At 41.2% G+C, this 25151-nt stretch overlaps 1 protein-coding gene across 1 annotated transcript; it reads right to left on the bottom strand.

Annotated features, from left to right (window-relative positions):
• Nucleotides 1–4579: 4579 nt before the first annotated feature.
• On the bottom strand, nucleotides 4580–24573 carry cacng4b (calcium channel, voltage-dependent, gamma subunit 4b). Its single transcript, XM_058049881.2, has 4 exons — nucleotides 24100–24573; nucleotides 8052–8135; nucleotides 5572–5712; nucleotides 4580–5370 (listed from the first exon to the last, which is right to left on the bottom strand). Exons 1-4 carry the CDS (start codon nucleotides 24320–24322, stop codon nucleotides 4850–4852), a joined length of 969 nt encoding a protein of 322 aa, XP_057905864.2. The 5' UTR covers nucleotides 24323–24573; the 3' UTR covers nucleotides 4580–4849.
• Nucleotides 24574–25151: the final 578 nt, after the last annotated feature.

Raw genomic sequence — 25151 nt, 5'->3', positions numbered from 1 at the left:
TGTTTGTCTATATGTGCCCTGTGATTGGCTGGCGACCAGTCCAGGGTGTACCCCGTTTCTCACCTGAAGACAGCTGGGATAGGCTCCAGCACCCCTGCGACCCTCATGAGGATAAGCGGTATGAATGAATGAATGAATGATACAATTCTATACTTGTTTTTTGCTGATACTGGCCTGATATTCGATATCGATATCGATATCAACACCCCATCAAAGACGTTTGGGATGAACCCTGACACTGCTAGTGACCTCTGACCTGGATAAAGGTCCCTCCAGACCCACTCTAATACCTTCCCAAGAGTGGAAGCGGTGTAACAACCAGGTGTCCCAATAGTGTATCACAGCTGTCGCATTCGGACAGACATGTCACACTATTTAAAAAGCGAAAGTGCTCTCTGTAAACACCATTACCAGCTAAGTGAAGCAGGAAATTGATCATCAACGCTTAAATCAGCTCCCTCACAAGCTTTTAAGGCGGGGAGAGACACGCCGGCGAGTCTCCAGAGGCGCTTGTTTCATTATCACGTTCCACCTGGATGCGTTTGCAGTAAAACCTCTTCTTTCCTTCCCGGCGGACCAGACTCCAGCTGAACACCGCCGCTTGTCTCTTAAGTGTGTAATAATGGTGTCTTTTGGCACAGGGGCATCGTACCGCGTGACCCTCTGACCTTCCCTTTCATTTTGATCACAGCTCATTGTGTGACTGCCGCCAGACCAAGAAAAAAAAACCCCTACACCTCATCGTTGTCTCTAAGCAACAAGGCAGGATGTGTGCGGGCGCCATGGTAACACGTCACCGCCAATCAAGTGTTCCCTAGAAGAAGGATGATGTTTTTTTTCTAAAAAGGAAGTCACTTAAATCAAGATTGACACATCTAAACTCTGCAGCCATTAACTTCAATTACAGCTGTTACGACTTTTTATTCCGCGATGAAAAACAATTTTAATTGGTGGCTAATTTTACCCGTAGCGGGACAGATTGCTCAGCCTTCAGAGGGTATTCATTTGCTAATGACGGGCAACATTTCTCAAGCTCAATTAGATGAGCCGTGCCCTCAGGCCACTTCCTTTCAAATGAATAGTCCTCGCTGGAACAAAGCACATCGGTCACTTGATGTGTTTGTTTGCTTTGGCCTCGTCGCTTTGACCTGTTTCGGAGAAAGCTTTCGCCCATCAATCTGATGGCCGTCCCGTGTTAATGAGGCCAAAGGCAAGAAAAAGGAAATCAAATAAAACGTCATTAATCAAGCCCTATATGCGCAACTGGTCTTTTAACTAAATGAAATCACAAGCGTTGATGTAAAGAAGGGGTGTCCAAACTTTCTCTCACAAAGATGCATGTGCTTGAAATGCTGTGTTCGTCAAAGATGACAAAACGTCTTTCTAAACGCGGGTTGTAACGTTATTAGAGCCCTGTAGACATGAAATAACACCCCTACAGTCACCTTAACACTCCTATTATTTTTTATTTACATCACTGCATCACAGCAAAATGTACCACTTCCACATGGAATGGGAGAACCTTTTTTTTTTTAACTTGATCTCAGCCACGGCATGTTGACTCGGCTTTGCTGGCTCAGTAGCCAATCTCATGACATTATTGATGCATAGTGACCAGAATACTACATATAATATGTAACAATATTTTGGGACGAATAATAGGCTGTCATTTAATAAAATGTTAAATAGTACATTACACATCTTTGAATGCGTCTTCTGAATGCCTTATATTTGTATTTTAGTTCATTTAGCCATTTTTATGTTTCAAAATGTTCAACATCCTTAAGCCAGAGACCAAAAATACATCCTATTTGCTGAAATATGCATATATTTGGATTAATAATAGGTCATAGTCAATCATAAATAGCAATGACTTAATGTATTGTTGAAAAAAACACATGTTGAGTGTTGGCTGTAATGTAAATAGAAATGATCGCTTCAAGTGTATTAAAAAAGTTCACACCAAAAGTTTTTTAAGCACATTTATTTAAGTATTTTAATTTTATGTACAACTATACAATGAACCCCACCCCCCTCCACGGTACAATAACATAAGATGATAATATACTGTACTGATGGCTTTCTCTTAGTGGAATTTTTCACACACATTGAATACAATCAAGTTGAGTATAAGTAGAAATTAAATGCAGCCCCATTCATTTTTTTTTTTAAGAAAGGACATTGATTAAAATACTTTTTGCTCCAAACACTACCTTATTTATATTGTATTTTTTTTTATTTATTTAAGTGTGTTATATGTACTAAAAAATGGGGTTTTTTTCCCACTCGAGTAGCCCTAAACTGCAGATGGCGGCAGGCTTCTATAGTAAGGCGTTCATTAAGGAGGAAGCCATTATTTGTACAAATGCATTTTTTTTACATAAAATCATATTTTATTTTTACTAATAAATACTAGATAGGTACTTAATCAAAAACATATAACATTTAAAATGGAATTCACATGAATGTATTCTATTTATTATTGTATATTATATTATGGCCTCAGTCACTCTCTGAAATGTGGACAGATATGGAAATAGACAAACTAAACAGGCATTCTCTGTCATAAGACCAAACCATTTTTGTGACTGACCCCCGACATGGAAAAGGACGAAAGCGGGGGGGAGTGTCAGAGTACATTATTAAAGATGCTGTATGTCACCTTAGTAGCTATGTTTTACGTTTTAAGGTGCGTGCGTGTGTGCCATAGGATGTAGTTTACATACTCAAAACAGGAAGAGGCTGGATTTAATGCTTTCGGTATTACCTAGGCAGATGCTTTCTGTCACATACAGCAAGCAGTGATTTTCTTATTTAGGGTCAAGGCTGGAGTCTATCCCAGCTGACTTCTGGGGGAAAGACAGAGTTTCAATATACCACTAATGGCTGCCAGTTCAGGTAAATTCAATGCCCGGTGTTTTGCATTGTATACATACATTTTTTTGATCGGCCCTTGCAAGGAATTAATCCAAAGCGATGTGAACCACTACCTTACCAATTGGCTCCAGTTCAGTGATTTGTATTGTGCCATTTTTGAGGCCATTGTGTGAGAAATGGCCGTACCAGCTTCACAAAAGTCATCCAATGACTCACAGTCCTATTTAGTCGACCCTCATTTATAGCTGCTGACTTTAAAATATTTTAAATATTCTAAACTTAAACAGCCAGAAACTTACCACTTCCACACAGAATGGGAGGAGAGCTTATTTCCCCCGCTCTATCATGTCGGACATGCCATGGCTGACTTCATGACTTCATGCACTTTTTAAAATTTTCCTCATCATTCACAATCCTTATGTTAACCATGAAGACATATTTCCCTCTTTTGTGCATTCTAACTAGAGAAAACAAGTTAATATAAGCTTGCTAACAATGCATGTCATCGGGACCTGCCCAATTTTGGCGCTACAGTACTGACAAAAAAAACCCCTCAGCAGTGTTCCATGTATAACTCACTTGTATATTAACCGAGCGACTGCGATATTGTTATTGTCGCAGCTAACTATATTATAAAACCGTATTTATCTGGCGGACTAACACCTCGCTCGCCTTTAGTCTCGGCGTCAACCGACAGAAGAGTGGATACCCAGTTCTCAATTTCGACTCAACAAAATTCTCATTTGCTGTCAACATTTTTTACCTGAAGACTGGAGCACACGTCTCGTGCTGGAAGACACAGCCATCCCAATGAGAGCGGACATTGTAGTAGCGTAAGCTACAAGTAGTAGCGTAAATCAATGCAGCTAGGAAAGAAGTTTCATGTATATGAAACAGTAGAGTTTTTTTCACAGGCTTATCGGCAGGTCCCAATGACGTGCATCGTTAGCTAGCTCATACTAACTTGTTTTCTCTTGTTAGAATGCACAGAAAAGGGAAATATGTGTTCATGTTTCACATAAGGATTGTGGATGATGGGCCAAATTAAAAAAAAAGTGTAGTTTACCTTTAAGAAAAACTTAAAAACAGTGATTGTGAATTAATTTCTGAAAAAACACCATAATCAACCCGTAATATTGCGGAGGATGGTTATATTCCACAATTTCTTGAAGTCATGAAGTGTACAAAAGTGATTTATACTGTACAACTTTTGGGGTCATTGATAGCGTACTATTTCACATAGCTGACTTTTGTACAGCTGGCATGTGAACAATTCCCGTTGACAATCGACATGTGATGGACTGGCGACCAGTCATCTGCAGTATATGAACCACTACACTATCACTGGCACACACTTCAGTTCAGTAAACATAGTATGAAGGGTAGAAGAATGTATCTGGACTGTACTATGTTTGGTTTATTGGGAGTGTAGTGGTTCATATTGGTGACTTGTAGCTGGTATGGGATCAGTGTACTGACACAATCGACCAATCCGACATAAATAAAATGCTATGCTACTATGCTATACTATGCTAAAAATGATTTAACATTTTGTTGTTATGTCACAGGTAGTGTAGTGGTTCACATAGCTGACTGGGATCACTTTCCACACAATGAACCCTTTGACGGACACATGGAGTTTGAAGTGACCCCCCCCACCCCCACACACACACACACACACTTCTAGGCAACATCACACACACACAATTAGAACACTTGATATTATAATGTAGCACCTTATTCAATAAGTTCCAGGTTGAATAGTGATGTGATGGACAGCATCTGGGTGCTGCTAGACGACACTAACACTGATTTCACGTTGGCTACGGTGCACACGACTTGTGTTCAGCAGCATTCATGAGCTCTACAAGCGGATATACGAAAAAAGAAGTGACCGTCCGTCTCATCTCGCAATCCGGGAAAAGGAAAGTGTCCGTGGAATGAGACCATCACAGGCTCCCACAGGTCAGCCTCACACGGGCGTGGTCCTGCGGTTGACCCCGTCCTTTAAATCATTGGGGAAACAGTTATGCACCTGAAGGAAGTCTGCGGCCGCCTCATGTTCAGGGCTGTACGTGTTCTCTGTCACGCTGTCCCTCGCCAGGGCATACATAGATAGCTCGTCTAGGGGCCCGCTGGAAGACGGCGCCCCCTTCAGACCGGGCGAGTTCTCCCGCGACGCCTCTGTGGAATGAGAGCTCGTCTGAGACGTCCGCCGGCGGTAGCGGAAGCTCGGTATCCTTGAATACGGGGACGAAGACGAGAGGGAACGGATGAACTCGCGTCGTGCCCTCCAGCGGACTTCCTTGTTTTTCTCAATGTAGATGTTGATGGCGAGGACGGCCACCGTTTCGGCCACGATGAAGGAGAGGGCGCCGAAGTAGAAGGACCAGCCGTAGGAGTACGTATACTTCTTGTCGTCGTCACGTTTGTCATTGGGGTCTCCCGCGTTGCTTGAGATGTACACGATGATTCCGATGATGTTGCTCAAACCTGATGGATGACAAACAGGAAGTCACTTCATCACTACGGCGCTTCTGTACGTCCTGAGGTACAATGAATGGAGATCCTGACCTTCTCCAACACAGCCAGTCAAGCTTTCGATTGCGCTCCACATGATCACATGACCATTTCTCATTATTAAACCGCTCACATTGCGAGCAAGCTACCTTCCCCGCATGGCCGACCACTCACCTGCAGCAACAAAGAGAATGCCTGCGCTGAGGAGGACGTTGTTTGTCTTGCTGTAGACTCGGCCCACTCCTACGCACAAGCCGCCGAGCATCAACAGAACCGTGCTGAGGATGGGGAACACGCTGGAGGCTCGCACTATACCTGTCGGAACACACAAGATCATTGCCACGGTCTGATCAAATGGAATTGGATCCCATAGGATCTCATAGCTGGGTTGTTTTGCTTTTTTAACAACATTTGTAACATAATTTATTTCATGTAACATGCCCTACACTCTAAAAAGTAATTCAGAGTATCTGTTGACACCACTTGATTTAATACATAAATGCAATGTAAAAAATGTAATTAATTGATTTAGATAAACTTTCTAAGTTGCTAACTTTATTTTTCAAGTTATGTTCAAATAATAATATTGGCTATTACGTGAACTTAATTTAGCATGTCATATACACTCAAATTTTATTGTTGGTAAGCTTAAAACAAAATTCAAGTTGCCATGACTTAATAAAATTAGCTTTGTAACATAATATACACACACACACACACACACACATATATATATATATACAGTAAAGTCTCGTTATATCGATATTCTCGGGAGTCGGAAAAAATACCGATATAACCGGACTATCCATATATCCAATCCTGCGCCGAACTGCATTAAAAGTGGGCGGATCTTTGATATGGCATGTAATTTTCTCCTTGAGTTCATGGATTGCGTATCTAGCATGCTTTTGTACTACAATAAATTTTGTACTACAGTAAATAAAAATAAACTTGTGGTGATTACCGGTTACCGGGACATAATTCACCCCCGGAACTATCGATAGGGAAGGTGTTGCCACCCGGAGGGGTAGGCGCGAGGGACGGGTGTTTTCCGCTGTGTGTGCTGCACTCTGGTGGTGGAAGTGTGAAAAATAAAGTTGACTGGAAGCAGCCGTTCGCCGTGTTCTTTTTTGGTATTGAAATCCTTAAGCAAAGATTGATTTAAGCTGCTTTTGTATCGATATAAGCAGACCAAATTGGCTGGCGGGAGATGAAAAGGGCATCGTAGTAACCGGATTATCATAATAACCGGGTATCGTACTAACGGAACTAATTATATCATAAAAGACTAGAAATTTGCCGGGAAATGAAAATAGTATCGTAATAAGTAGTAATTCGTTTTAACCGATATCGATATAACGAGACTTACGTTACTGCTACTTAAAAAGCTGTGTGCATTGTTATTATAATTAAGTAGACAACAAATTAAACTACTTTGAATAAAATGATGAAGTCAGTTGACTTAACATATTTCTTTGAGTTACAAACTTAAAAACTTGTCCCTATGACAACAATTACTCAGTAAGCATTACTTAAAATGAGCTTTGAGTGAAGAGGAAAAGCTAATTTGTGCAATGCAATATTGTTTGTTGGTTCAAAGCTATTTCAAATTAAGTTGTCATAACTAAGAAAGACTAATGGAAATTGTTGCGTAGATTTTTTTTTGTTGAGGCTAAACATTTATTTTTTGAGTGTACATTTGGGAAGTTATCACTTTTCAGTCAGATTAAATCATTTTAAAAAACAATTTTATTATTATATTTATTATTCTATTTTTTAATGTATGTTTTCCCCTGTAGTATACAGTACATACATACAATGTCATTATGCAACTTCATTTAGTTACATTTTATAGAGCACTGTTCTATTTCTTTTGTATATTCAATTACATTGTTTATCTTTACGGCTGCATGGTGACAAAGTGGTTAGCGTGCAGGCCTCATAGCTAGGAAACCCGAGTTCAATTTCACCCTCAGCCATGTCTGTGTGGAGTTTCAATGTTCTCCCCGTGCATGCGTGGGTTTTCTCCGGGTCCTCCGGTTTCCTCCCACATTCCAAAAACATGCTAGGTGAATTGGTGACTCCAAATTGTCCATAGGTATGAATGTGAGTGTGAATGGTTGTTTGTCTATTGGTCCATTGGTGTACCCCACCTCTCGCACGAAGACAGCTGGGATAGGCTCCAGCACCCCCTGTGACCCTCGTGAGGATAAGGGGTAGAAAATGAATGAATGTTTATCTTTATCTTTATTTTATTGTCATTTTTCTAAGACTGTACTTTTTCCCTTTACTGAAAAACACAATGCCGCAAACAGTGCAGTAGCATCATCCAGTGCAATTAAAAATAAACAATGTCTTGCTTGGGTTTATTTTTAGAGTTTTTCTCCTGATTTTGTAGGCTTAATTAAAAACCTCACCATAATAACACAGAATGTATCAGATCCAACAGAAATAGGATAAGAAATGACTTCATATGCCAAGTATTCAGTGACTAGCAAAGTTCCACCCAGGATTTAATACAAAATGTCACATCTCTTCTCTGTTTTCTTACAGAATACTAATGGTGAAAGTAATTAAAGCCTGCTGTGGGTTGGTGAACGTCCTGTTCCAGACCGTTTGAACAAAAAAAAGGAAGAAGGCTGGTGAGCACTTACGCAGCAGGTATTCCGAGCTGTCTGTGTCGTAATCATTGTCGTCAGGGAAATGGTTGATTCTGTAACAGCTGCCTTGATTGATGCCTGCAGGGCAAAGACAACAAGACAACTCAGTGTCCATTGAGGAGGTACTGTGTCTAACAAGACCCGCAAGTCATAGAAACAGCATCAAGGACACGCAAATTACAGTGATGAAATATTTGCATGATTTTGGTCACCTTATTTAGACATTCCAGTACATTACTAGAAGCTTTCTATGGGATGTTTAACTCATCACACAGCAACTTAACACTCAAAAGGTATACAGAAGAAATTTGCAAGCAGGTACCTATACAAGTTTAAAATGAAAAAACTCTTAAGTCTCCATAATGCACTGCTTCATTCATTGGTGCCTGATGGGGCGCTGCAATGATGTCAGCCTCCCTGACAGAGTCACCATTGCAGCACCATCTATTCATTTTCTATGCCGCTTGTCCTCAAATTTAATGCTTTACTCAGACCAAATGCATTACGCGAAAACGCCCATCTAAACAAGTCTGCTCCTCTGTGACATCACAAAGGGGCAGTTTTACCACGCCTTCTGAAAGCGAGCATTTTGAACCATCCCAAACTTCTTTCAGGATTCACTCCCAAATGCGCAAAAATCATTATCTGAAACTTTGGCATGGTTTAACATGGGAATACAACATTATGACTCAATTTAAAGCGGATTAAAGTGGAAAAGGCATAATAGGTCTCCCTTAAGTTGCTGCGTGATGAGTTTAGCATTCTCTGTAATGTAGCACAGACTGCTATGACCTTCTGTTCGGCTCATGATTGGCTTCTGCCAAATAAAGAGCTGCTTGGTTTCACCCTGGGTTCTAAATGATATGTTTCTGTGTGGGTGTATTGTTGTTATCGTGGGCGGGCGTCGCTGATGAACGACCATCCTGCATAACAACAGGTGTCTGGCCCGCCTCGTTAGTGACCACTCCTCCCCGATACAGAGGCAATCTAACTGTTTTGTCGATGAGATTAAGCACAGGTATCATAACATAACAACACCCTGCCCGATCAAATGTGACATTTGACCTTTAGAAAAGCGCTGCTGAGAGGTCAAACAGCTGAGTGGATCCAACATAAATGCCACTGTCTAAAGATCACAGCCCCATTGGCTCGGCATGCACGTGCTTGGGAATGAAACGGGAGGTAAGCAGGACGACTTTTAGCTACACAACCGATGACTGCATTAGCCACAGGGCTTGATTGGCCATCAAGCAAAGGTGAAGAGCTGAGTGGCTGGAGGAACATGAAGCCGATTTGAACAACAAAAGCGCGTGTGATGGAAGCTTTTAACGGTGCCATTGGAGAATGGAGTGCATGTATAGAGAGCGAGGCGTGCACGCTTATAGCTGTAATTGAACAGGAGAATTGAAGAAAAAAAAACGACACCTTGTCGAGACTGAAAGGGTTGGTGGGGTTAATGGAAGTGCTGGGATAATGTTACAAAAAGTAACTACCACCCAACACTTTCCACACTCTAATTAACGTTTGCTTTCAATTTGCAACCTTTCACATGACCCTTTTCAGACGCTACCGCCGCCAAGAAGCCAGGATGTTTGTCCAGTGTAGCAAACTGTTTTGATCCCAAAAGGTTCACATTTCTACTGCTGGAAGACAATTTATGATTTAGCATAAGCCAGCAAGAGCCCAGACCTAAAAGCTGGTGGTCACATTTGGAGCACTTCTGCCAATTCAAGGCTCCTGGGAAATATTTCCAACCGGTGAGAGGCAAAGCTAATTTTCTTAAGCTTGGGCAAGGATCAGGCAAAGTGGTTGGAGTTCCTGATTCCTGGCCAGCAATATGCTCATCGGTCAACATGGCACTGTTTTGCAAACAGGGGCGATATGAAGCTTGACTATCCGCCAAACGTTACTTGGTCGTGCTGAAGAGTCAGCAGAGACAGCTTTAAGTAACAAATTCAGTGTCCTAACTGTGTATATTTTGTGTAAGTAATCAAACAAAAGGGGTTCGGCAGCTGTCGGGAGGTCCTCAGGAACTGTGACCAATCACAGTGGAGTGGGCTCACCGTGAGGCGCACCTGAAGGGGGGCAGGGCGGTGGAGTAAATTACAGAGACCATTTGGTGCGCGAGGCAGGTAATCCAAAGAAAAACTGCAGGAATAGGCGCAGAGTCTGGAAGATGTAGAAACCTTTCTGTGCGGGTTATTGTGTGTAGCTGCTTTATGGGAGTCCAGAACTCAATACAAAGGCCCGGAAATTAGTATAAAAGGTAACCTTTAACGACTTAATATATGCAGGTAATATATTAGAGTCATTTCAATATGAATCTGATACATATTAAAGATTTGGCATCCATATAATACAAAATGACCGAGTGGTTAGCATGCAGGCCACACAGCTAGGAGACCCAAGTTCGATTCCACCCTCTGCCATCTCTGTGTGGAGTTTGCATGTTCTCCCCGTGCATGCGTGGGTTTTCTCCGGGTACTCCGGTTTCCTCCCACATTCCAAAAACATGCTAGGTTAATTGGTGACTCATAGGTATGAATGTGAGTGTGAATGGTTGTTTGTCTATATGTGCCCTGTGATTGGCTGGTGACCAGTCCAGGGTGTACCTCGCCTCTCGCCTGAAGACAGCTGGGATAGGCTCCAGCACCCCGCGACTCTCGTGAGGATAAACGGTAGAAAATGAATGAATGAATGAATGAATAATACAATGTGGACGAGTGGTTAGCGCACAGTATTCGATTCCACCCTGGAGTTTGCATGTTCCCCCCATGCGTAGGTACTCCGGTTTCCTCCCACATTCCAAAAACATGCTAGGTTAATTAGGATAAGCAGTAGAAAATGAATGAATGAATAATACAATGGAGTGTTGCCATACAAAACACTCATAGTGAATACAAAGTGCAGTATTACAGTTGTGAGGTCACCACTATCTAAGGGGCTAATAAATAGGTCTGATGCTTAATAGGGGACATCTAAATTAATTAGTGTCATATCAGAAATGGAGCACAAGTTTCTGTGTCTAGTCACTGATGGAAAATGAGGCTGTGGACTATTTTCAAAGAGGTGACATGAGAGATTATGCCTGGTGAAAAAGAAAAAGAACATGTGGTTTGATTAAGTATGATTAACAGTGTAGTTAATGAAAAAAAGCACACCTTCATTGCTGTGCATGAAGGAAGAAAGCATGCTGTAATGAAAATGTATGTACAAAAAAAGGCGTTTTTCATTGGCTGACTAGAAAAACACTCGAAGAGCGCAGACCTCCACCAAGCACCACACTGTTACATACAACACTACAACATTTATAGGTCAGAAAAGTGGAAAGAGCATAATAAGTTTATATTTAAGTTCATATGCATGAAATTCAGACAAGCAATTTTAGTATGATCATTTTACATCTAGCATACCTACCATAATAGTGTCTACCTAAAAATGACAACAATTTTACTCTGCTAATGTTAACACCCAAGATATTTGGGTGAAGTGTTCATGTAAAGTGAAAACAGCTTAAAATGTTACTATGCTAATATTAGCATAATAGCAATGCTAACATGAACATGCTAGTACCTAGCATGATATTGCAAAGTGTCTACCTATGAAGGTAAAAAATGCTACTATGCTAATATTAGCAATTTAGCAATACTAGCATGCGCTAACACCTAACCTGATAGTGCTGAGTGTTTCTGCAAGAGTGTCCTGCAATTGGCTGGCAACCAATCCACGGTGCACCTCGCCTCTTGCCCGAAGTCAGCTGGGATAGGCTCCAGCATAGCCCCACAACCATAGTGAGGATAAGCAGTATAGAAAATGGGTGTTTATATGTGTCTAGTCATGAAAATAGCAAAAAATACTAGTGTACTAATGTTAGCATGCCCTGTGATTGGCTGGCAACCGGCCCAGGGTGTGCCGCGCCTCTCGCCCAAAGACAGCTGGGATGGGCTCCAGCACCCCCCGCGACCCTCGTGGGGAAAAGCGGTAGAAAATGAATGATAATGTTAGCATGCGCGCAATGCTAATGTTAGCACGCTAACACCTAACCTAATAGTGCTGAGTGTTTCTGCAAGTTGACGGGCAACCAATCCACGGTGTACCTCGCCTCTCGCCCGAAGTCAGCTGGGATAGGCTCCAGCATAACCCCACAACCATAGTGAGGATAAGCGGTGGAGAAAATGGATGTTTATATGTGTGTAGCCATGAAAATAGCAAAAAATACTAGTGTACTAATGTTAGCATGCCCTGTGATTGGCTGGCGACCAGACCAGGGTGTGCCGCGCCTCTCGCCCGAAGATAGTTGGGATGGGCTCCAGCACCCCTGCGACCCTCGTGAGTATAAGCGCTAGAAAATGAATGAATGAATGATAATGTTAGCATGCTAACACCTAGTATGATATCAATGTACCGGGAAGACCCAAACAAGTGCTCTTGCCAATGGCCCTGTCTTGCATGATAAAGAATCCTTTGAAAGGTTCCTGGATCCAGATGGTGATCTGGTGATCTGATTTATATCCCATTTCTGACAATTCCTGAAAATATCCCCCAACTCCACCAGACAGACAAACAAACAGTACACTGGCAAAAATATAACCTTGGCGATGCGCTTGGCAGAGGCAATAATTGTTATCGTTCAGCCCAGTGGACTCTGCCTAGCAACAAATTTATATTTTTCTCCACTAGGTTCTGCACTAAGTGGATTTTTTTTCAATTGGCCTATGAGGTCCAACAGTTAATCCTTCTGGAAAAATACTTGTTCCTGAGCAAAAAGTGGACATTTTCTTAGCAGCGTCTGGGGTAGTAATGAATCAGACTTAGGCATTCTGCTTAGCAACAAGTATAATTTCTTTCATTGGCCTCTTGGGTAATGTCCAAAATGTCTTGCTAAGATAATTAAGATGCGATGCTCCAATCCAAATACTCCATGATTATTACACTGATTAAGAAGTGTGTTTATGTCTAATCTAAAGACCTATCAGTGGATTATTCTGTGTTGGGAGCAGAGCTGGTAAACAGTGAAACATGAGAAAAGGCAGGCGGATTAGTAAAGAGCCTCGTCCTTCATGTCAAATTGAAAGGAATCCAGAATTGAATGGGCTCACAGAAATTAGAGAAAGAGATAGGACAAATTAGAATGTAACCTTATAAGATATAACAAGGTCTAAGTGGAGTGCAAAGCCTCACGCTGAGCATCTCCGCCTCTTTCTCCATGGCGACTCCTTTTTAATAAACTCATTTACATCATGCCAAGATGCTTCTGACATCTTTTGTTTCTTTTTTTTTTTGCCAAGACGAGATGACACTTCCACTGCAATGTGTCAAAACCAAATGCAAACACATACGGACAGATGCAAACACGCAGCCTCAGCGGCGCATTGGAAGCAGCTGTTTTGCCGATAGCAACAGGATGCTCCTGACGTGAACACTGTCATTATCTTGCATCTATGCACACTGTCAAGAAGGGAGAAGCATCAGCGGGATAAGTCCGCTGTCTCTTCCACACTGGGGTCTCCCGGTAGTCCACATCATCACAGCCACATGCCCTCACTTCCTTGTTTTCACACTTCACCGGCTCTGCAAATAGATTGATGAACAAAGCCATCAGGAGTGACATTAATATTGTAATATTGTATCTGCTTAGCCTCCGCCGGGTGCTGTTCCGTTCTGGCTTCATCTAACACGTTTACAGCAAACGGGAGCAGAAAACAACCCGCTGTGCGTCTCGCCGTTCTGCTGGATCGTGTGAAGACTGACAAGGGAGGCCATCGCACGCTTTTTACGGCTTGCGGAATGATTAGGTTTCATAAAGGCGTAAACAGATTAAGCGTCGGCGCTGGGGCCGTGGATCAAATGCAGACGTGAGCGAACAACATCGTAACTACTGCAATATAAAAACATCAATTGTCTACAGTTCTTTACGGCACGGGCGAGCATGAAGAAAAGCAATTTGGCAAACAGATAAGTGATCAGGGTTGGTAAGAATGACAGGTTTTTAATTAAAAATTGATATAGTCGCGGATATGTGTGGAACGCTGTTATGACTGAAATAGTATATCTCAATGTTATTTCTTAAGTAACGAGAAATGGTGCTATGCTAATGGTGAGTCTAATCACCCTGGCCGACCAAGCCATGAGAGGTCAGCAGGACACTAGAATGGCCACCCATCCCCACGGACCACCAAGTATCAGTCAATTCTATACCTCAATGGCGAGGGCCACACCAACCATACAATACTTGAAGTCCTTCAGGAAACTCACTATATGGATGAGGACACCCTCAAACCTTCTACCTTGCTGGGTCCATCCTTAGCACACAGCATGGGATTACAATCTTTATGGGGTCTAATCTTGACTGGACGGCCATTGGCCAATCTTCTCCGAGTGGGTGTCCACCAAGATGCAGTGTTTACTCGCCACCATCACCTAGACCAGTGATCACCAACCTTTTTGAGCCCAAGATCACAGGTCTCATACATGACTCTTCTTTACTACTATCTTATCTACTAGGTAAGATGCATTCCCAGGTTGGGATGAATAGTGCTAGCTCAATGGAGGAAGTGGACGTTACCGCAACAGCACTACTCCAAAAACCGGGCATCATCCAATGGGCCAGTTGAGCAGAGCTGTAAGGTGTACTTGCCATTGCTTCCCAGCTGCTACAAAACAGCCAATTCTGAGGTGCAGATGAGAACTTTGAGAGGTCCTATCTATGGAAACCACTGGCTGCACGGCGAGTGCTTAATGCGCAGGCCCCACGGTTAGGAAACCCGAGTTCAATTCCACCCTCGGCAATCTCTGTGTGGAGTTTGTATGTTCTCCACGTGCGTGTGTGGGTTTTCTCCGGGTACTCCGGTTTCCTCCCACATTCCAAACATTCCATGCTAGGTTAATTGGCGACTCCAAATTGTCCATAGGTATGAATGTGAGTGTGAATGGTTGTTTGTCTATATGTGCCCTGTGATTGGCTGGCGACCAGTCCAGGGTGTATCCTGCCTCTCGCCTGAAGACAGCTGGGATAGGCTCCAGCACCCCCCGCGACCCTCGTGAGGATAAGCGGTAGAAAATGAATGAATGAATGAAAAGGGCAACCAGCACCAAAACGGAGACTTCCCAACGGCTCAGGTGAGGCCGTCCATCTGCAAAAAGGCATAACAATATACATCCAGGGTTTGGGTAAAATCAGCCTGGCTCTGCTAGTTATTTCCATCATGCTAACAGATGTCCAAATCATGACGCAGATGCTGTTATAGCCCCATTGAAGCTTGGCCAGCATGCAGAACACATCACCTGCCGATAGAACCATCTTGTTGCTCTGTATGTCATCCTGAGAGGATGACCCCCTCAGCATCAATGGATCCCCGCACATTCACGATTAGCATTCAATGTGTTGCTGTGAGACGCAAAAGTGAATACATAACTTACACACTCTGATTGCTTGTAGCTATGTTCACACTACAGGTCAGCAATGATTAACTGTTTTTTAATTGATTTTTACATTTTTATTTTTAATACAAATATTTTTTAATTTTTAGTTTTACATTTTTAAATGATAATAAATTAATTAATAAATACATTTGAATTAATACATTTTATTTTTTTTATATTTTTAATGTCAGTGCGAATTTAGATTTTCCCGAGAAGGAGCACTCATTGTCGGACACACTTTGTCAGAGGCACCACTGGTGCTGTGGAGCTCAGAAGCCGGACGTCAGGGCGCAGACTATCTTGTGGTCATTACACATTTTATGCGGGACTACGGCTATATGAAACAATTACGGCTATATGAAATCAGGTTTATACCCTAAATTTATTCAAAACATCTAAGAAGTAAGAGCCAAAGTAACATCGATAGTCTCACTTAGCCGCCAACCTAGGGTGCCTCTGCAAGGACACTATGACCCTCTCTAAAGTTGAATAATGTGCCCCAATCTGGAGTAGGAACCCACATGAGAATAAGGTCGGTCCTGATATTAGAAAGAAAGAACGTAATTGAGCACTGGAAAAGGTTTGAAAGTCACTTCTAAAGCTTTGGGACTCCAGCAAACCACAGTACCATTATCCACAAATGGCGAAAACACGGAACAGCAACAACAACAACATCCAACGATTTCCAGGCCTCCCTTGCCTCAGTTAAGGTCAGTGTTCATGAGTGTGCCATAAGAAAGACACAGGCAAAAATGGCCTGCCCCCATTTCAGAAAAAGAACATCATACTAACAGTAAAATATGGTGGTGGTTGTGTGATGGTCTGGAGCTGTTTTGCTGCTTCAGGAAATTGAACCATGAATTCTGCTGTCTATAAAAAAATTCTGAAGGTTCTGAAGGAGAATGTCCAACCATCTGTTTGTGATATCAAGCTGAAACCAAAAACAAAATGAAGACTTTGAAGTGTCCAAGTCAAAGTCCTGACAAACAAACTTAACAGTACAGATACATTATAATGTATTCCATTGCTCAGAAAGAAAGAACAGCCAGAACGCTTCAGTACTGGGTGGGCGCTTATCACATCACTGTACCTTCATGAGTGGTGCTGTCGGGGCGTTTTTGAAATGTAAATTACCCATTCATTGGAACGACAACTTTTATATGCACCATATAATTTTCATGTCTCCTCGCCGCTTCTCACCTTGCCCTCCCAGCCACAATGGGAGCCTAGCAGCTGATGTTAAACAAGCCTAAACCCAATGACAGCCAATCAATGTCCACTTCAGGGTGTGACTGACCATTGTTTTCTATTCCCCAACAACTCAACTCATTAAAAAACATTTAATAAAAAGCAAACTTGCATACAGAAACAGTAAAGTTAGACATTAAAAAAGACCAACGCACTTTGAAAAGACAAACAAAGCAAAAAGGGACAAGGATTTAGACGTTTTTAGATTAATCACCTCAGCCTTCAGTAGCCACGTTTATCACGTGATTCATCGAAGATGGCGAACGAGAGTGTGATTACCACGGTTGTTGGGACAGTTGCTACGCTTTTTTTTAAAGCAGCAACTTGAACGTTCAGTTGTTTTAAAGTTTGTATCAAAAACAAACTTTCCGCTGTAGTCCAGTGATGACTGCTCGCCGCCATTTTCAAAACCTGAGAGACGTCTGCATGTTACGTCACAGCTGAGAATGCGCTGAAAGAAAGCACACTGGCAACGTTCCAATTGAGCGGGTACAAGATACCTCAATCGAATTGGGGAAAGGAATATTCCAACCCTGTGAATCCGATTATACAGTAAAGTCTTGTTATATCGATATCGGTTATAATGAATTACTGCTTATTACGATACTATTTTCATTTCCCGGCAAATTTCTAGTCTTTTATGATATAATTAGTTCCGTTAGTACGATACCCGGTTATTATGATAATCCGGTTACTACGATGCCCTTTTCATCTCCCGCCAGCCAATTTGGTCTGCTTATATCGATACAAAAGCAGCTTAAATCAATCTTTGCTTAAGGATTTCAATACCAAAAAAGAACACGGCGAACGGCTGCTTCCAGTCAACTTTATTTTTCACACTTCCACCACCAGAGCACAGCACACACACCGATTCCCGCACTTCCTGGTTCACAGGTCATGCTCATCCCGCCCCACATAGCTGGCCAAACACATGCCTGCAACAGAAGAACCAACTGACATAGCATACACACCTATTCCAACGAAGACACAAGCGTACAAATACATGTATTTAATTGTGTTGTATTCAGATATCTTTTTATCGCTTGCAATAATCACTGTTTTTCATATGTACATGCTGGCGTTCGTGGTTTCTCTCGTGTGTATAGATTATATACACACGAGAGAAACCATGAACGCAGTTGGTTCTTCTGTTGCAGGCATGTGTTTGGCCAGCTATGTGGGGCGGGTTGAGCATGACCTGTGAACCAGGAAGTGCGGGAATCGGTGTGTGTGCTGTGCTCTGGTGGTGGAAGTGTGAAAAATAAAGTTGACTGGAAGCTTTTTTGGTATTGAAATCCTTAAGCAAAAATTGATTTAAGCTGCTCGACATTGTTCTATACAATAGAACAATGTCGAGTGCATTATTGCCCACTTTAATGCAGTTCGGCGCAGGATCGGATATATCGACAGTCCGGTTATATTGATATTTTTTCCGACTCCCGACAATATCGATATAGCGAGACTACTGTATATTCATTCGGATTGGCACTTTTCTTTCGGAATGAGGTGTATACAAAGGTTACATTCTTTCCGTTTGAGCAAATAACCCGAATGGAATTGGAATATTTGGGTCCATGTAAACGTGGATAATGACACATCTACAAAAACAGATAATACAGCATTCCCTATCCGTTCTATCACAAGCCAACACTGCGTGGGATGTTTGTTGTAAACTGCTAATTGCTTGATTTATTGCATTATTTCTCCGTCTCAGAGCTACTTTTATTTACCGTGTTCACACATAAGCATCAACCTGATTATGATGCACTGTAAGGCAGGGACCTATTTGGCCTCAGCGTGGGTTAATAAGCAGTAAAAAAAAAGCTGCTAAGTAATGTATTGGACTTCATAAAACAAAGCTGTTGCATCCTGCTGAATAAATGTCACAATAGGCCTGCAGGTGGAGAGGTAATGCTTGTTGAACAGGGCATTTGGGGATGCTTGTTAGACGTATTCCCTACAGGGTTGGAAGGGATGTCGCTGGGAGAATGTTGTCAGTGTGATGTGTTCACCCCCCCCCCCCCCCAAAAAAAAGCAATAATGTTCTACCCAGCAGCCGTAAAACACACACTGTATAACCTGGTGTGTTGTTCATATTGACCGGAGGGGTGTGTGTGTGTGTGTGTGTGTGTGTGTGAAGACGGGGGTGGCTCCTCCTTCCATGTCTTCTCCTCTGTACTTATAAGTCACCATGACAACAGAGCCACTGTCCGCTAGCTTTAGGCCCTGCAAGTAGCAACACATGAGAGAATGTGTGTGTATGTGTGTGTGTGTGTGTTGGGGGGGAACACATGTAAATTAATTCAGTCTCTTCTAAGATTAATCAACTTTATTCATTTTCTTCCTGTCACTATTTGGAAAAGCAATGCTTGACATTTAAATGTGTTTCTCATTCATCACAGCTTCCTCGAGAAGATTTCATACCCAGTCAAGCGTTACTTTTAAGGAAATTTGTTTACATGGCGTTGTTCAAAGATTCAAGCGACTTTTATTTAATTTTTTAAATTTTTTTTACTGTGGTCGCTTCAACAGGAAGTACACCCGTACAAAGATAATGTACAGATACCTAAAAGTGAATTATATAAGCAGTATAATAGAAAGCATTGCAAAGTACAACCACATATTGTTTTAGGTTTTACAGTTTATTAGAACTAAACACAAAATGCACTTTTTATATGAACATTTTTATTATTAAGAGGAGCAAAAATATCTACCTACATCTACCTACAACCTACATTGCCCTCATTGCCCTGAAAAAGTGATTGCCCCCAAACCTAATAACTGGATAGGCCACCCTTAGCAGCTGTAAAACAAATTTTGGCCCAATCATCATAGCAGAATTGTTGTAATTCAGCCACACTGGACGGTTTTCCAACGTGAACTGTTTTTTAAGACATTTCATTCATTCATTCATTTTCTGCCGCTTATGCTCACAAGAGTCGTGGGGGTGCTGGAGCCTATCCCAGCTGTCTTCAGGCGACAGGCGGGGTACACCCTTGACTGGTCGCCAGCCAATCACAGGGTACATATAGACAAACAACCATTCACACTCACATTCATACCTATGGACAATTTGGAGTCGCCAATATAACCTAGCATGTTTTTGGAATGTGGGAGAAAACCGGAGTCCCTGGAGAAAATGCAAACTCCACACAGAGATGGCCGAGGGTGGAACTTAACTCGGGTCTCCGAGCTGTGAGGCCTGCATGCTAACCACTTAAGCACCGTGCAGCCCAAAAGAACATCAGACCAACAGTAAAATATGGTGGTGGCAGTGTGATGGTATGGGGCAGTTTTGCTGCTTCAGCAGCTGGAAGACTTGATGTGATAAAGGGAACCATGAAACCAGCCAAAGTTCCATTTATCGCAGCAAGTCTTCCAGGTCCTGAAGCAGCAAAGCACCCCCAGACCATCACACTACCACCACCATATTTTACTGTTGGCCTGATGTTCTTTTGGACTGCACGGTGGTTAAGTGGTCTGCATTTTTCTGAACACCAGGATGTAACGGGACACAAACCTTCCAAAAAGGTTTACTTTTGTCTCGTCAGACCACAGAGTATTTTCCCAAAGATCTTGGGGATCATCAAGATGTTTTCTGGCAAAATTAAGATGAGCGATAATGTTCTTTTTGTTCAGAAGTGGTTTTGGTCTTGGAACTCTTTCTTATGGTCATGAGTCATGAACACTGACCTTAACTGAGGCCTGGAGTTCTTTGGAGGTTGTTGTGAGGTGTTTTGGACCTCTTAGATGAGCCATCTATGTTTTTGCCATTTGTAGATAATAGCTCTCATTGTGGTTTGCTGGAGTCCCAAAGCTTTAGAAATGGCTTTATAACCTTTTCCAGATTGATAATCTCAATTTATCAATTTATCTTATGTTTTAACAGGGTTTAATCACTTTTTCAGGGCCACTCATTGGCTACCAAATACGCTTTTTTTCCAACCTGACCAAAGAAGCATTTATTTACATCTTTTATGGGGTCTTTTTTTGCATGAGAGGCACAAAGATACAATAGAGCACTTTGATGCTGTTTTAAGACTGAAAAAGCAGCCACAGAGTGGCAGAAGTGCACTTTATAAGAGCTTGGCATGCATCTTTCTGATTGAAATACAGCCCAACAACACAATATTCTGTGTGCCTTGAAAAATCAGTCAAAATCATCAAAAATGGCCAATCATCAAAAATGGCCAGTACCTCAGTACCTCAGTAACTCGAGACATACAACGTGCCCGGTCATTAGCGTAATACAAATGTGCAATATTTCCATCACTGCTTCTGTTACTACCTCAATCTTATTTATTTATTTAACAACCCAATACAATACACTCATCTGTGACTTTACTCATCTGTATGCACCAGTCATTATTTGCACTATGACCCATTTATCATTGCACTAAAATTAATATATCTGCAATATGTCTGCTCCTGCATATGCTCCTGTGCAATACTATGTGTATATTTTGGATATCTTGTATATATCTTGTGTATATCTTGTTAAATTGTCTGTTTTACTCTACTTTTATATACTTTTTATTTATTTATTTATTTTTAACTTGACTACTGCCCTGAAAGGAGAAGCTCTCCAATCTCGTTGTACATCTTGTATAATGACAATAAAGGCCATTCCATTCCATTCCATACCGAGAGGGACGGCTTTTGAAAAATTGAATGAGTTAATTAAATATTTTCATTTAAAAACTGCATTATGTGTTCAAGTGTGTTGCTGTTGACTGGTATGCTCTGGAACATTCACAAAAAGGGGGAAAATACTTTTTCCCACCGTTGTATATATAATATGTATATATATAATTATTAATATTACACTAATATCATGTCACAGTCACAGTCAATATCATTTGCCGGTTATTTCGTCCCCCATCCACACCTTCAGTGGGAGGCGACACGTCAAGTGATAGCCAAACGGAAGGATGACTGGTCAATGAATGAATGAGAGCGTGTCTGTGCCTACAGTAAGACGTCAACACCACACCACACCTCCCTTTGTCACTACACAAAGACATGTATGGGGGGTGGGGGGTGGCCTCAAGCATATCTTTCTATATTTATTTATATTTTTGTGCTTGGACATGACTCGAACTCAGAGTCATCTATTTTTAAATCACCGGGCACGTTTCCATAGCGATTCCTGCAGGGATGTTGCCAAGCAACAGCATCATGCAAGACGTGAATGAAAGTATAGGCCATCAGCGGGCACATTTCCTGGCCGCCACCGAGAGAGTGAATGGACTGAAAACAACAAACTTACGTGAGCACTTTTAGTTGCTACTGTGTGCGCAAACTTTAAAACCAGGCGGTGGTGGGATGAAGTCTGTTTCTTTATGCTATATATTACATTTTTGGGATTACGACAAGATGCGGCTTTAAAAAGCCAAAACTCTTGAGTCAGTACTTTCTGGCCATTTTGATCAATTATAACCAAAATTTTTAATCCGGTCCATTTTAATGACAGACATGATTTTAATTGACAGTTACTATGGTACCCATTATGTCATTGTATGGTCATATCACCTTGTACTTCGGTATGTGACAAAAAATATAAAAAATAAAAATAAAGAAAAAAACAAAAAAGAAAATAGAAAATGAAAAAAATATAAAATTTTATTCGGAAAGCAGGAACAGACAAGACAGATGATTTAATTGACATTTACTATGGTACCCATTATGTCATTGTATGGTCATATCACCTCGTACTTTGGTACGTGACAAAAAATATAAAAAATAAAAATAAAAATGAAAAAAATAAAAAACATAAAATGAAAAAAACTTAAACTATATTAGAAAAGCAGGAACAGACAGGACAGACATGATTTTAATTGACAGTTACTATGGTACCCATTTTGTCATTGTATGGTCATATCACCTCGTACTTTGGTAAGTGACAAAAAATATAAAAATGTAAAAACATTAAAAATTAAAAAAAAAAAAAATTACAAAAAAACTTGTAATGTAATGTAAATGTAATATTTCCTTATTTACTGCTTATGAAAGTACCAGATGGAGGGGTAGGATTTAATAAGCTTTGCTTCTTCCTACTCCTTTTGGACATGTGGAACTGTGAACTGATTATGTGATGCATTCAATTGTAATCTGATGCATGTTCAAATGAAATAAAACCATTACCATAACCATTAATGTTTTATGGGTCTATTGCTAAAACACCTGTAGCTCCTGAGGGCTGCAGAAAACGTGTGAATTTGAGGTGCAATCTGGCATTTTGACCCTCATGTCTGATATATTACAGAACCAAAATCAACCCAAAAAACTATGCTTAAGAACTGAAATCTACAAGATGAACTATTGTGTTGTGAGTGTTGTGACAAGAAATGTCCTACACTGGCGGGGAGCTTTGTCAGAAGGTGAATTTCAGCAGCAATCTGGCATGTTGACCCTAGTGATTTACGTATCTGTGTCAATTACAACCACAAGCAGTGTTGAAGTGTTGAATGCCACTAGACCGACTCTTCTAGTGTGTTGTGAGTCAATTCAGGAGAAAATTCTAACATCTACACAGCACTGGTGGGGGAGCTTTTGAGAAGCAAGTGTATCAAACGGATGAATTTTAGGAGCAATCTGGCATTTGGACCCATGTGTTTATAAGCCTATTTGACGTACAGCATACAACATTGTTGAAGTGTTGAATGCTATAAGACGGATTATTCTGGTGTGTTGTGACTCTATTCTGAAGAAACATATCTCATTTGCATTGGTGGGGAGTTTTTAGGGGTGAGAATATAAAACACATGACTTTCAGGTGCAATCCGGTATTTTGTTCCTCAGGCTTATATTCAATTTTTGGGTCAATTATAACCAAAAGATGAACTATTCTAGTATTCAGGCTTGTGACAAGAAATGACACAAGACTTACACATCATTAGTGGGGAGCTTTTAAAGAGCAGGTGAATTTCAGTAGCAATCTGGCATTGTGACTCTCCATCTCTTTATGACATATCCGTGCCAATTATAAGAAAAATCAGTATATAACATTATTGCAGTGATGATTACTACTAGACGAACTATTCTAGTGTGTTGTTAGTCCTTGCATAAGAAATTTCAAATGCCTACAGTTCATTTTTGTGAAGCTTTTGAAGGGCGTGTGTACAAATCAGATGGATTTCAGGTGCAATCTGGTAAAACCGTAAACATCTATTCCCAAGCTGTTAAAGTGTTTTAAAAAAGTGCCATTCCTGCTCCTAACACATAAAAGTAAAGCTGAAGAGTAATAATGTACTTTTTTTTTTAAAGAGTACTTGTTATAAAACTATATTACGCGTAAAGCGCTTGTGCGTAAATGTTAGTTGAGACTCCCGCCTTCACAAAAATCAACGCACCGGACTTAACGGACACTCACCCTCAATACAGCAGATTCTCCACAGTCCAGAATGCGTCAGGTCCCCCTTTTTGCTTCTGGGCTGCGGCTGCGTCTCGTCCGAGGTGGCGTTGGTTCCGTTGCAGATGTACGCCCGCGAGTAGAGCCAGTAGTCCGTCCCGATAGCGATGCTCATGAGACTGAAGGCGGCGAAAGCCCCCACGGTGGCCAACAGTGTCTGAACCCCTCGCTCACACCAAGCCATGCTTCTTCATGCTACACACCGCTGCCACCACCAACCAAAGAGTCCCCACAACACTAAAGTGTGCGCGCACCGGCAGCGCGTCAAGACGCAGGGGCCATAGTGGTGCTACTTGTTGAAGGTGCTTACTTTTAGGATGAGGATACTAGAATATCATCACAAAAGCTTCAGCACACGGACTTCAAAGGAAAAGCACGTGGTGTTTGGTCCTGTTACCACGAAAGCAGAAAAATAAACTCCTAAAGCATCCTCAACACCTCATTCTGCAAGTGGTCGCACATACAGAGAGCACGACACTAGTGGGCGACGTCAATATCTCTTAAATGAGACCCCACCCTCATCAAATCCAACCAATGAAGGAGAGGGGATGGGAAAGCAATCAGCGGCATTCAAGTAGACAAAAAGTCTCATTTCGATGAATACAACATTCTCCGTTAGCGTGGAAAAGACTATTAGCATGAAATGGGATGTACATAATAATTTTAGAGTTATATCATATAGCAATATCATTTTAAATGTTCAAATACACATTTATATACTAACACAAGAAAATAATTTAGGTACAATTTTATATTATGGGAAATATTGTACTGTAATACAATAAGACTTTTAATTCACAAATTAATTAATTGAATTTGTATTATTATATTATTATATTATTAATAATATATTATAATTATAATATTAAATATATCATAATTATTATTACTATTGACAATTGTTGATTTAATACATTACTACCTATAATGGTAAGTATATTACATAACCATGTGTTAAACCAACATGGTTTTTTCATGCGTTTTATATGGTAAACATTTTTCTTTATTGCACT

This window comes from Doryrhamphus excisus, linkage group LG16 (assembly GCF_037039965.1).
Source record: "Doryrhamphus excisus strain RoL-2023G ecotype Guam linkage group LG16, RoL_Dexc_Guam_v1.1, whole genome shotgun sequence".
NCBI classification, from domain to species: Eukaryota; Metazoa; Chordata; class Actinopteri; order Syngnathiformes; family Syngnathidae; genus Doryrhamphus; species Doryrhamphus excisus.
This window is presented reverse-complemented; position numbering and strand designations above follow the sequence as displayed.

Bases quoted from the DNA above. Each gene is read 5' to 3' on its own strand.
- cacng4b (XM_058049881.2), bottom strand. From the start codon at position 24,322: ATGGCTTGGTGTGAGCGAGGGGTTCAGACACTGTTGGCCACCGTGGGG. The intron at 8,136-24,099 runs GTGAGTGTCCGT...TTTGCCCTGCAG, and splicing joins GAGAATCTGCTGTATTGAGG to GCATCAATCAAGGCAGCTGT. The intron at 5,713-8,051 runs GTAAGTGCTCAC...GTGTTCCGACAG, and splicing joins CAGCTCGGAATACCTGCTGC to GTATAGTGCGAGCCTCCAGC.